Genomic DNA, 12,848 nt, shown 5'->3' with positions numbered 1-12,848 from the left:
TAACAGCTGTCCTAACAAGCAAGTCTCAACAGTCAGTGTTCCCGCCAATGGTGTTTCCAATGAAGGTCGCTTTTCCTTGCAGCTATTTAAGTTTATCACCGGTTACAGCCAAATCTATCTACACTGTGAGATAAATCTGTGTGATCCCACGACAAACATCTGCACTCCAGTGAGTACAAAAAAATACCAGTGGAAAATGGATACAAATAATTCTTCCAGGGACCTTAGAGAAAAGGTGCATCCACCAACCGTAAAGCTCAATTAAACCATAGAATAAAACTCTTCCAATAGGTTCCTCATACAGTATATCAGTAGGTGAGTAGAGCCTAACTGTTCATATAGCTGGTACAGCATTCCATATCCATAGAAAAAATCTGTTCTCCATTGCCATGCAGCAGAGACGTACTAATGCACTCAGCATCCCTCTCTGCTATGGTATGACGTGACCCCTAGGAACTAGGTCCTCCTCTCAGCAGAGAGCATGAGCTTTGAGTGGAGAGCTCAAGCTCTGATTTACAGGGGTCATGTTGGACCTCAGCAAAGGGGCTGCTGCTTATGCATAGATCACAATGGTTCAGCTCTGGTGAATGATGGCAGGCTACAGATTTTTACTACGGATGTGGGCAGCTGTACCAGATACAAGGGGCGTAACTAGAAATCACAGGGCCCCATAGCAAAATTTTGTATGGGGCCCCGTGATTGCTAGTTATGCCACTTGCAGAGCCGACCATAGACTCTCTATGGTGGGCTCTGCAAGGTCTCAGTTGAGCTGCACGCCTCTTACCTGTCAGCGTTGTAGACCTCCGTGGTCGCCGTCGCCGGGCCCCTCCTCCTCTTCCCTCCCCGGGATCCGCCTCCTTGTATCGACGGGCCCCGCTTCCTCTTACATCACTGGCCCCACCTGCTCTTAGATCCAGTGATGTGAGAGGAGGCGGGGTTGCTGTTAGGCGGGCCCTGCCTCCTTCTTTAGCTGCAAATGCCGGTGTAACCGGCCTATTCTGCTGCATCTTCTGGCTGTCACTGACACAGCTCCGCAGCGGCTGTGAGGGGGAACGTTCTCCTTCACAGCTGCTGCTGCTGAGCTATGTCAGTGACAGCCAGCACCTGAGATACCGTAGCGACCCAGGCGGCCCACACGGCATCAGAGGGATGCCTGGCCGGGCCCCCTTCCCCCCGTGCACGGGCCCCATAGCGGCCGCCTGTGTCGCTATGGCGATTTTTACGCCACTGCCAGATACTGTATATGAATGGTAAGACTCTGCTCACTTATCCTTATACTGTTATAGAGTTTATTTCTTGGATTCAGTTAGGCTATAACATAACTATATAGATGATGACTGTACTTACAATGAAACAAGGCAATAATTCCATCTCGGGTAAGGTGTTGTCTCCAGTCTGTGCAATTGCCATATGTTGTATATGCAAGGCTGCACTTCATCTACACCTGATTGTCTTCTGAACATGTTTAAATTGTGTACATCACATGGTGGTTGGATAATCAAAACAAACGAAGGACATGCTCACTGATAAGGGCAGTTGGCGCTATGCTGTTCCTTGAAATGTCCAATAAGCAACAGAGTGCGCTATAGAACATCAACCTACCGAACTGATAAAGAAAAGTGATTGCACTTACAGAACGAAAACTTCATCTCCAAATCTTCTACATTGCTGGAGGTTGGAAGAGTCGATGCCAATGGAAATTGCCACCACCAGTGAAAAGGGACATTGATAGAACACAACTTGCACCGAGATAGAAGACTTCCCAAGAGGGATAGGCAGCACGGTGCCTCCATTTACGCATTTTGCTACTGGAGTGGGCATCAGTTTGTGGGCACTAGAAGAAGGGCCGTTAGTGCTATTGGGTGGGCAGCTGAAGAACATACCCTAGGCACAGTGGCGCAACAACCGGGGGGGTGTTTTTTTTTGCATACAGCGTGTGCTGGTTACTACTTAAACCGACGCGCGTAGTGTGCAGCTTCTGAGAATATACGCTATTAGCGTAGCGGGAGTGATGCAAAATGCGCAGCCGCCTTCCCCGCTATGCTGTATGCAGCTTCTAACAGCGTTGGAGACGGGAGGCCGCGCTTGTTGGTGGATACAGGAATCAGGTGAGTATTAGAAAAAAAAAATATTTATTTTATGTTCTATTCTTAGTTCTATAATGGCATTGTAGTACTTTCAGGTGGAATACAGCTTCATAAGATATCAGCTAGGGAACTACAAGTCCCAGCATGCACTCATTGCCCCTGTACAACAACCAGATATTGCCGTTCCCTGGGTGATATGTGTGTGTGGAGGGGGGTGTACAGGGACAATGATGGCATGCTTGGACTTGTAGTTCCTTAGCTGATATATATGTGTGGGGGTGGGGGGTACAGTTCCAGTGGATGTTTATATAATATGGGGGGGGCGAAAAAAAATGTTCTGCCCCGGGCGCCAATAACTCTGGTTACGCCACTGCCTAGGCAGACTAGAGATGAACCGGGCATTCAGCGGCTCCTTCGTGGGTGAGCGCTACATGTCCATCAACTGACACCGTGAAGCACATGTTGATCTGTTCGTTATCTGACTAATATGTATTATGTGAATGGTAATTCTCATTTGCTGTAAATCTCTTGTGTGTTACAGTCATGTTCTGATGCTAGAAGTGCCGGTGTAAAATCTGCCGGTCAGGACTACAGCATAAGTGTGGGACCAGTTAGAGTTGTGTCTGAGATATCAGGTAAAATACAATAAAGATGAAACATTAAATACATTGATTTTCTAGATTTACATATACCGAAAGTGCATGTAAAGGCAATTTTTTTTTTTTAAGCTTTGGAAAAAGTAAGGAAGGGTCAGATGTAAAATTTTTCTTGCTGTGCTGTTGACCTTTGTCACTAAGACAGAAAGTGATGGGAAATCAACCGAGTTGTCACCAGAGCAAGTGGCGAAGGAAGAATCTTCAATGGTGACACCTGCTCATGGGGCTACTCTAAAGAATTTGTTCACTTTGTGAAGATTTCCTCTCACTTCCTGCTGTGACAATGTCTCTTCACCAACTAGCAACAAGTTTTAAGCAGGAGTTGTTTTCAATATCTATTGAGAAAATATCAGCTTTTATCAGCTTGGAGTAGTAAGTTTAATAAACATGATCTACAATGCACGTTGCACAGTTAACAGGGCAATATTTATATGTCTCTGTACTCATCATCCATCTACCTGGCAACTGACTGATGGAAAGTAACATGTGGCAACCTCATCTGACAGTAAAGAAAGTGAGGGGTTTTTTTCTAGTTTTGGATGGAGAGGGAAAACATAAGACCTGCTGTCTGTTTTTTTTTTTTGTTGCTAAGGTGTTTTGGCATGGACAGGGGGGTGTAAAAAAAATAAAAAGTGGATCATGCTTGGTAGTGCAAGGACCTTAATTAAAGGTAATTAAAGGATTTTTAAAATAGACGGAATTGTCTGATTATTAATACACTGATATATTTATTTCATTGTACATATATTTATTGTGTTATAATAAAGTGATTCTTTGGCCTATATGTAAACTGATTTGAGCTTTTTAACAGTTTATTTCTAATGATACCCAATGAGTAAACACTCTAACTGAATTTTTTTTATTCTTTACAGCTTCATCCTCTGGCACTGCTGGTAAAAAAAAAAAAAATTACTACTGCATTTTCTGCAATTTGTAGCATATTAAGAATGCATATAGATAAATACTCTTCACCTTATGTCTAGTCCTCTGGGTCAAATCCTCTCAGTTTCAGTCCGGTTAAAGCTGACCATAGGTGGTTAGTGCAGCTCATATCTCCCGAATGTTCATATTTGAGCACATAGTAGGGACTGTCCAGACACCTGAGGCATTGGCTTTACCTTAGGGAAAAAATGCAATGAGCTGAGGAAATCCTACCCAGCTGATCCAATATTTAGGATTTTCCAAAAGGTGCCCACATAGGGCAGTGGTCAGAAACAGGTCAATCACAATCTCGCAATCTATCATGACCATGAGATGGGTAGATTGCGTCCCCGCTGTGCTGACCCTTCATCAGAAGTGCTCCCCCCCAATATGCAGAGTGGTGCAGGGAAGCTGCACTGAGGCATAGCTACCTGTTGTGTCATGCTGGTCTCTGCAATCATCCTTTTGTCCACCCCAAGCGCATGCGCCTGGGGTGGATTTAGAGGCAGAATGGTGGGAACCAAAGCACCACGGCTATGTACTGCCACTGCTTTCCTGTGCCCTTCTGCATAAAGGGGGGACGGAGAGTGAAAGTACTTCTGATGGGGGACATTATGGTGGTATAACCCTGTCTATAGGGCCAGACAGGCCTGGACACGCACCCCAATATGTCATCAGCAGCAACGTTATCTACAGGAGCCCTTCCTGACTTTCCTATTTGTGGACATGACCTATTTGTAATTAGAATGCATGCTTAGGCACCCCTTTACTGTCTCAACCATCACTTTCCCCACACAAATGTAACACTTGTAGAAGTATTACTTAAAGGGCTGCTGCACCACATATTATGGGAACTAGCTTCAAATGGTAGGAGCTTTATGGACACATCCACTCGCAACTTTTTAAGGCTTTTCATGCACATTTTTATTAAAATACAGTTCGGGCCACACAAAAGGTTACCCTTGCAGGGGTTGTTCAGCATCTTTCTGCCACAAAGCAAAATTATTTTTCAGCCTCCTGGCTTTCACATACAACTTTGCTGCTATGGGCTCACACTTCAGGCCATTGCCCGTCTCTCCTCTAGACAGTACTCTGTGCTAAACACAACTCAGTGCACACATGCGCCATCTATGGCTGCTCTCAGCTGCAATGGCTTTCATCCTAACTCATAAAAGGACCCTTCCCGACCCCTTGGGTTGAGACTCTGTCTCCCAGTTAGATCCTTAAACACTAGCCAGCACCCATACCATAAGAGCTGTGCACAGCTGCACAATCAATGGGTGTTGGTCAATACCAAACGGGGACACAGGGTTGGAGGCTTCATCCCACCCAAGTCTCCACAAAGCCTCCGGGTTCCAGGACCCTGACCAGGGTTTACCAATCCTGGAAAAAAATGCTAACCCAGCTTTTTTAATAGGAAACATTCACAGTGAAGCCCCTCAACCTGTATGGGTGGGAACCCTGAGTAACCACGAAACCTGATCACATCGTGGCATGGCACAGCACTGTTGCAATAGATACTCATTCATTTATAGGGATTGAGCTCTGGTTAGAACAGCTCTACACTATATTTTGTTTGGCTAGGTGGTCAGCATGGAATTATCATGAGAGCTGTACACACACTACAGACAGAAATAGAGGATAAGTACAAGTTGTATCACCAGAAAGTTGTACTGTGTGAGCCATCAGCAAACTCAATAGACTGACCATAAAAATCCTTAAAACTGGTTCGGTTTCCTTGCCAGGTAGAGTGATCGGTATTAGTCCTGATTAGGAAACAATTACATTATAATAGTTTCCAGTCTACAGAGTTTGCAAATAAATGCAATTCATTTATAAAAATATTTATATTATTGTCCTAACACTGACTTATATTTTTTCATTCTGTTTTAGGGGCACCTTGCACTGTTCTTCTATTACCAACCATTTTCATGTTGGGAAGGTTCCTCATGGCATACATATAAATATAAAGTTGTCATGCACTGATTTCATGGCTTACACAGATTAGCATGTTGGACGATGAAGCTGTTGGTCTATGTTGCGGTCACAGATCACCGATAAACAACAGTCAGAGTTGCACTAATGCATCATTGAATTGTATTCACTACAAGCTTTGGCTTCATGAAATCTTTTTCAAACAATTATGATAATTTTGAATGACTCATGGCATACATATAAATATAAAGTTGTCATGCACTGATTTCATGGCTTACACAGATTAGCATGTTGGACGATGAAGCTGTTGGTCTATGTTGCGGTCACAGATCAGCGATAAACAACAGTCGGAGTTGCACTGATGCATCATTGAATTGTATTCACTACAAGCTTTGGCTTCATGAAATCTTTTTCAAACAATTATGATAATTTTGAATGATTTTTCCTCACATTACATTATATCCTCTAATATCAAATCAAATCAATAAATCTGCAATCTTTTCAGCAATGTACCCGAATCTGACTTTTTGTTTTTGGATCTGAAGGTTGATTTACTAAAGGCAGATAGGCTGTGTAAGAAATTGTGCCCCTTAAGTTGTTGAATGAGGTGAAGTCCTGTTGACTTCCATTACCCAACCATTGCTTTGCTCTGGACTACAGATCCCAAAGATCAGCCCCTAACATGTAAAGCTTGGCGACAACTTTATTTCTATTTGTTTTCTAGTTCTGCAGTAAAGCTCCAAGAAACTGACCCCGGTAGCATTTAAAGTACTTTACTAGGCAAAAATGCTGTGTGCACAAACTTAGTTACTGGAAAAGCAAAATAAAACATACATACACCTGCACACACTACACTATCCTTTCTAGTACATGTAATACTTTGCTTCCAGCAGCAGATTTCTTAAATTCCATAAAGAACAGGACTTCTTGGCAATTAAGCGTTCGCAGGAAAATGGCTTCTGGTTGCAGTTTCTGGTGTCCAAGTCTTTTGTTTCAGAGTTCTATGGAGAGTCCTCTCTTGGTCAGAGTAATTATTGTCCTCTCTTGCTCAAAAGTTCCATTCTCAAGTCCCCTGTTGAAGTCCTCCTCTGTTGAAGTCCCAAATTCACCTTTAGGCTGCTGGATTTTTATTTAAGATAAATTGGCAGCCCACCTGCCCATCAAGACTTTTATGAGAGTGAAATATGATGTATTTCACTTCCCCGTCTCTAGGTGGCAGCAGACCATCAAGAATTGCCATCAGTAATAATATGCCTTGACCATCATAGGCGTGCTTGTTTATGTAAAATGTCTGTGAAGGTTCTCATTCATTCAGGTCATGGTATATCTGTAAAAAATAAGTCAAGGCAACTGGACTTGCTGTATCTTTCTTGGACGTTTTCACTGGTCATCCAACCAGCTTCCTCAATTCAGAATGACTTGTACAAAAAATGATCTGGGAATAAATATGGTGAATGTCGCTCCAATCCACATAATATGTTAGTCACAACCAGGTGTTGGTGGCATTTGCATAATTGGAGTCTAGGAGGTGTTATTAACCTGAGAGAGGTGTTAAAACAGCATTGTATGTGGCAGACAATAGAGGTCTCCCCACCTCTTCCCCATTTTTACATAAATGGCCTTTATGGAGGAGGACTGGTTTAAAAGAGGTGTGAAAGAGACCATTTATGTAAAAATGGAGAAGCCAAGCTTGAATAATCTATATTTCATAATAATAATTTATATATATATTTAATCTCTTGTAATAAAAAGGGAATGTACTGTAGAGACAAAGCGATAATTTTGTTACTTTACAAATGACTGGATCGGCCACATCTGGAGTATGCTGTTCAATTTTGCCCACCAATCCACAGAAAGGATGTCCTGGAGCTGGAGAGAGTCCAGAGAAGGGCAACAAAATGAATTAAGGGGCTGGAGGATCAAAGCTATGAGACAAGGTTACTAAAGTCTTTAATTTGTTTTGCTGGAAGTGAGGAGATTAAGAGGAGACATGATTTTGATTTACAAAACATTTGGCAACTTCAGCAATTACGTTTTTACTGTAAACTCCATAACGAAGACTAGAGGCCACTGCCTAAAATTGGTGGAGAAAAGATTTAACCACAAGGGGCGTTGGGGCTTCTTTTCAGTCAGAGTGGTTACATTTTATAACACTCTGCCTCAAGCAGTGGTATCAGCTGGGAAATCAAAAATCAATTAGATACAGGTACTCATAACAACTAAGACCACAAAGGGACTCATATATATACACACACAAAGGTTGAACTTGATGGATCTGTTTCTTTATTCAACTTCAAATATTATGTAACTATTTATGTAACTATGTAGGCTGAGCAGAGGTGGCCCTTCCTTGGGAATTTTTATAAAAGGTGGTGTTTCCTTGTTCTCTATGGTGTCCTGTGGCACAGTAATCAGCTGTAAGGGTTCTTCTTAACTTAAATTGCATGTATTCACAGTGCCTATATTCTTGAAGCATTTGTGAACTGCAATCAATTTACGCCAGCTGCTATAGGAACAGAAAACTGAAGAAAGCTTTAACTAAAAATCAATGTGCCTAGAAACGAAGACCTGGAATGCCTTTATGTGATATAACCTGTCTGACTGTAAGAAAGAAGAGAGAAAACCAAGGGAGGGTCCTCATAAGATCATACAATTCATGAATCAGGATTGCTTGGATTTCTGGATTGGTATTTCATTTGAGTGGATGATTGCTATCCTTGTCAGTTCCTACTCAATGAGACACAGTTCTCTTATTTCTGGCCATGACCTATAAATTATTTTGCAAAGTCATGTCATGTTTTCAAGCAGGACATGCCATTGTTCTGGTATGTTGCAATGCTGTATCTGAAGCAACTAAGTGCATTTGAACATGCCAGAGGACAATTCAGTTACAAACCTGTTTTAACTATTAAAATAATGTGCAAGGTCATGTCGTGGTCAGGGTACCTAAAGAGTTCAGCCATGTTATAGCGAGACAGTTATTCCTCTTTTTCAAGGACTCCATAATGATTGGTAGGGTACCAAATGACTGGCATAAAGCTTCAGTAGTACCAGTATTCAAAAAAGGTTCAATATACCAACCGGGGTACTACAGACCACTCAGTCTAACATCCATAGTATGCAAACTGTTAGAGGGAATGATAAAGGACTACTTAGTAGAGTTTGTTCATGAAAATGGTATAATAAATGATAACCAGCTTGGGTTTAGGAAGGACCGTTCTTGTCAGACCAACTTACTAACATTCTATGACAGGGGTCGGCAACCCCGGCACGCGTGCCCAGCCTGGCACGTGAGAGCTTGACAGCTGGCACGCGAGTCGACCTGTTTGCTTGTAGTTGACAGCTCCCTCGAGCCGACTGTCAATTACATTTACTGGCCCACCCACCTCAGTGATGTGGCTGAGCGGCATAGGAACGCAGAGGCGCGCTGACGGGGCCCTCAGCTCGTTCTACGCATGCTCCTGCCTCTTGTGCCAGCCCGCCAGACAGGAGCGGGCTCACCCACGCCTGATGTGATGGGACGGAATTACTGTACCCTGCCCGACAGGAGGAATCTACTGCACACACTGCCCCAGCACAGAAAAAGGAGCCAGACGATCAACTGGAATATACAGCAGGTACCACATGTATACTGCTCACATACATAAACATTAACCCTCGTTCCAGCACACATGCATACCCTCCCAAATGCACAGCAGTATATTGATCCAAAAATATAGATGTGCTGCTAATGGCAAGGTAAACACATTAAAAAAATGTGAGTAACTTACTATTAGCAGTACAGCTATGAGTGGAAAAATGTAAATGTATCTAACACTATGGCGTGCTATTGTTCACTGGCACCCGGTTTTCTGATGGTTTCAAAAATGGCACTTGGTGTGTAAAAGGTTGCTGACCCCTGTTCTATGAAGAGGGGAGTAGAGATCTGGATGGCAGAAGGCCGGTGGACGTGGTATATCTGGATTTCGCCAAAGCTTTTGACACGGTACCACATAAACGTTTACTACACAAGCTAAGGTCTATGGGCATAGATGAAATGGTGTGTACATGGATAGAGAACTGGCTACAGGAACGTGTCCGGAGAGTATTGATAAATGGCTCTTTTTCACATTGGTCTAAGGTCAGGAGTGGCCTGCCTTAGGGATCTGTGCTGGGCCGCATACTATTCAACCTGTTTATTAATGATATCAGGGAAGGTGTTAATAGCCATGTTTCCGTGTTTGCTGATGATACTAAAATCGGGAGGGTAATAGACATGGACTTAGACACTAAAACATTACAGGAGGACCTGGATAAAATAGGGGAGGGGCAACTATATGGCAGATGAGGTTTAATGTTGATAAATGTAAAGTAATGCAATTTGGGGTTAAAAACAGGCAAGCGGAATACACATTAATGGGAACTCCACTAGGGAAGTGAGACATGGAAAAGGATTTGGGGGTCATTGTAGACCACAGATTGAGGAATAGCTTGCAATGCCAGGCTGCGGCAAACAAAGCGAGCAGAGTTCTGTCTTGTATTAAAAGAGGAATGTACTGTAGAGAGAAGTCTATAATTTTGCCACTTTATAGATCGCTGGTTCGGCCTCACCTGGAGTATGCTGTTCAATTTTGGTCACCAATCCACAGAAAAGATGTCCTTGAGCTAGATAGAGTCTAGAGAAGGGCAACAAAACTAATTAAAGGGCTGGAGGACCAAAGCTATGAGGCAAGGTTACTAAATTTAACATGTTCATGCTGGAAGTGAGGAGATTAAGAGGGGACATGATTTTGATGTACAAAACATTTGGTGGAGAAAAGATTTATCCACACAGGGCATAGCGGCTTCTTTTCAGTCAGAGTGGTTAAATTTTGGAACTCTCTGCCACAAGCAGTGGTATCAGCTGAGAATAATGATTCATTAAAAAATCAATTAGATACCTTCCTCAGAGACCGTAACATACAGGGGTACAGGTACTCTTAAAAACTAGACCACACAGGAACTCCCATACATGCACGCACGCACACACAACACACAGAGACACACAAAGGTTGAACTTGATAAATCTGTGTCTTTTATTCAACCTCAAATATTATGTAACTATGTAGGCTTAGCAGAGGTGGACCTTCCTTGGAAATTTTTTTATAAGGTGGAGTTTCCTTGTTCTCTATTGTGTCCTGTGGCACAGTAATTAGTTGTAAGGGCACATCTTAACTTGTATTGCATGTATTCACGGTATTGTATTGCCTATATTCTTGAAGCATTCGTGAGCCGCAGTCATTACACACCAGCTGCTATCGAGGAAAACTGAAGAAAGCTTTGGAAAGATGGTGACAATGAATCTTCTATTCCTGGTATTCATTTTCTGCAGCGTATTCTGTTCAGTGGTGGCAGGTGAGTGAATTGTACAGTTATGGTTCTTTCCATATCATTTCCATTCCTTTTGTAAAAAATTTTGATGGAATCATAGATAATCTGTACACAGTCATGGAAGGGATGCGCTTCACTCTCCTAAGCATCTAATTCATATCACACAAACAAAACTTTTATTACAAGTCTAAAATTGTTTTTGTTCCCAAAGGTTTCCTTGTATAACTCCCTAAAGTGATATTAAAGTCAAAATGTCAAATGATGAAATCACTTACAATGGACGCTGCTTCTTGATGTGTAAAAGTTTCGTTTTCTGCAAAATCAGCTGGTCCCTTGAGCACCGGCCCTGACATGCTGTTAGCCCTGATAGCCTTGCAGGTTCCTATGGAGCCACCCTTGTGAGTGCTAGTAAGGTGTGTGTGTGTGTGTCTCCACAAGCACAAAGGCAAAGCAAGGCAAGACAATCCACCCCCCACCCCTCAAGCTAGTAAATGGATGGCTGCTGGATACTGCTCTGTCCCTTGTGATCTTGTACTGGAGAGGAAGTTTAGGGAAGCCAAGCTGAGAGGGTTGGAGCTGTTCAAAAACATGATGACTGTAAGGGTTTGGGCACAAATGTAAAGAAATACTTTCTGCACAAATTGTAAAAAAATTATTTCTGGTGGTGCTACCCTTCCCTCCCCCTACTACTCAGAACACACACCTTGATCGGGGCCACACTATCAGTCAGTGCAAGAGCCTTTACTAGATGAACTTAGTTGTGGACCTCTCCCTTCTCTCCCCTATTCTCTGAACCTTGTTCCAGGATCCCAAAGGGGAGCTTTCTGTTCTCTCCTAGACAGACGAATCTTTCAAGCCTCCCACTTCATGGTGAATGGTTCCTGGATCCTCATTGAGCTTCTTACCGCTCTGGATGGTACATACGGCTTGGACCTCTGGAGAGCCCTCCAGTTGAGACACTTCCTGCTTTCTTTGCCCTCCGCGGGAGAAATTGGTTGCCGGTTATCTCCTTTTGAACAGTTATTCGACTACCGAGGTCCTGTCCGCCACTCCCTCTCTAACATTTATTCCTTCCTTTCTAGTCCCCCTACCAATGCTAGGGCTCCTTTCTTGACCAGATGGGAACATACCTTCAGATGAACAATGTGAAAAAATAATTCACTTTACCTTGAAGTCCTCCATCTGTTCAAAACACCAGGAGACTAACTATAAACTTCTCATTAGATGGTACCGGACACCGGCCCTACTACAAAAGTACTATCCTGGGGTCTCAGCTGTTTGTCGGGAGTAGGCAGCATGCTTCACATCTTTTGGACATGCCCGCGACTATCGCATTTCTGGTCTTTGGTCCGTACCATAGTTCAGACGTTCACGGATACGGATCTTCCAGATGACCCGTCTTTTTTTTCTTTTTTTTAACTTAATCAATTTTTATTGATTTTGAAAATTCTGCAAACGTAAATATCTTAAACAAAAGTCCAAAGCTGTACGTACAGCTTAATAAAGTCAGATGTACATGGAAATCAGACATTGTTGTGTATAAGTACAGACATATAAAACGTAAACATTAAACCGTGTAACCGTGACTTAATCAACGGCTATCGTATATCTTTAAAAGGGGGTGGTTAAACCACCCGTCAGGCACTGCCCGGAGACAGATCCAGTGAAGGAGACACATTGCAAGGGAAGAGGATAGGGGGGAAGCGCAGTAGGGGGAAGAGAGGAGAGCGGGAGTGGTGGGGAAGTTAGATAATGAGCGAGTCCAAATGAAAGGTTGGTGACATGTAGGAAGCGATCCAAGGTTCCCAGATTTTTTCAAATTTTGTTAGAGTATCTGACTGAACAGCTGACAATTTTTCAAAAAACATTACTGGCGAGACCCTAGGTTTGACCTCCGCAA

At 42.9% G+C, this 12,848-nt stretch overlaps 1 protein-coding gene across 1 annotated transcript in view; it reads left to right on the top strand.

Moving 5' to 3' along the window:
- LOC108796458 (uromodulin-like) overlaps positions 1-12,342 on the top strand; it is a 38,167-nt gene extending 25,825 nt beyond the window's left edge. Inside the window, exons 11-14 of the mRNA XM_018567939.1 lie at positions 7-169; positions 2,629-2,722; positions 11,754-11,864; positions 12,173-12,342. Coding sequence (XP_018423441.1) covers positions 7-169; positions 2,629-2,722; positions 11,754-11,864; positions 12,173-12,342 — 538 coding nt within the window. The remainder of the gene's footprint in view (positions 1-6; positions 170-2,628; positions 2,723-11,753; positions 11,865-12,172) is intronic.
- The last annotated feature ends 506 nt before the right edge of the window (positions 12,343-12,848 follow it).

This window comes from Nanorana parkeri, unplaced genomic scaffold (genome assembly GCF_000935625.1).
Source record: "Nanorana parkeri isolate BGI_ZX_2015 unplaced genomic scaffold, ASM93562v1 scaffold1119, whole genome shotgun sequence".
Lineage (NCBI taxonomy): Eukaryota > Metazoa > Chordata > Amphibia > Anura > Dicroglossidae > Nanorana > Nanorana parkeri.
The sequence above is the reverse complement of the archived record's forward strand: the minus strand, read 5'-3'. Positions and strand labels throughout refer to the sequence as shown.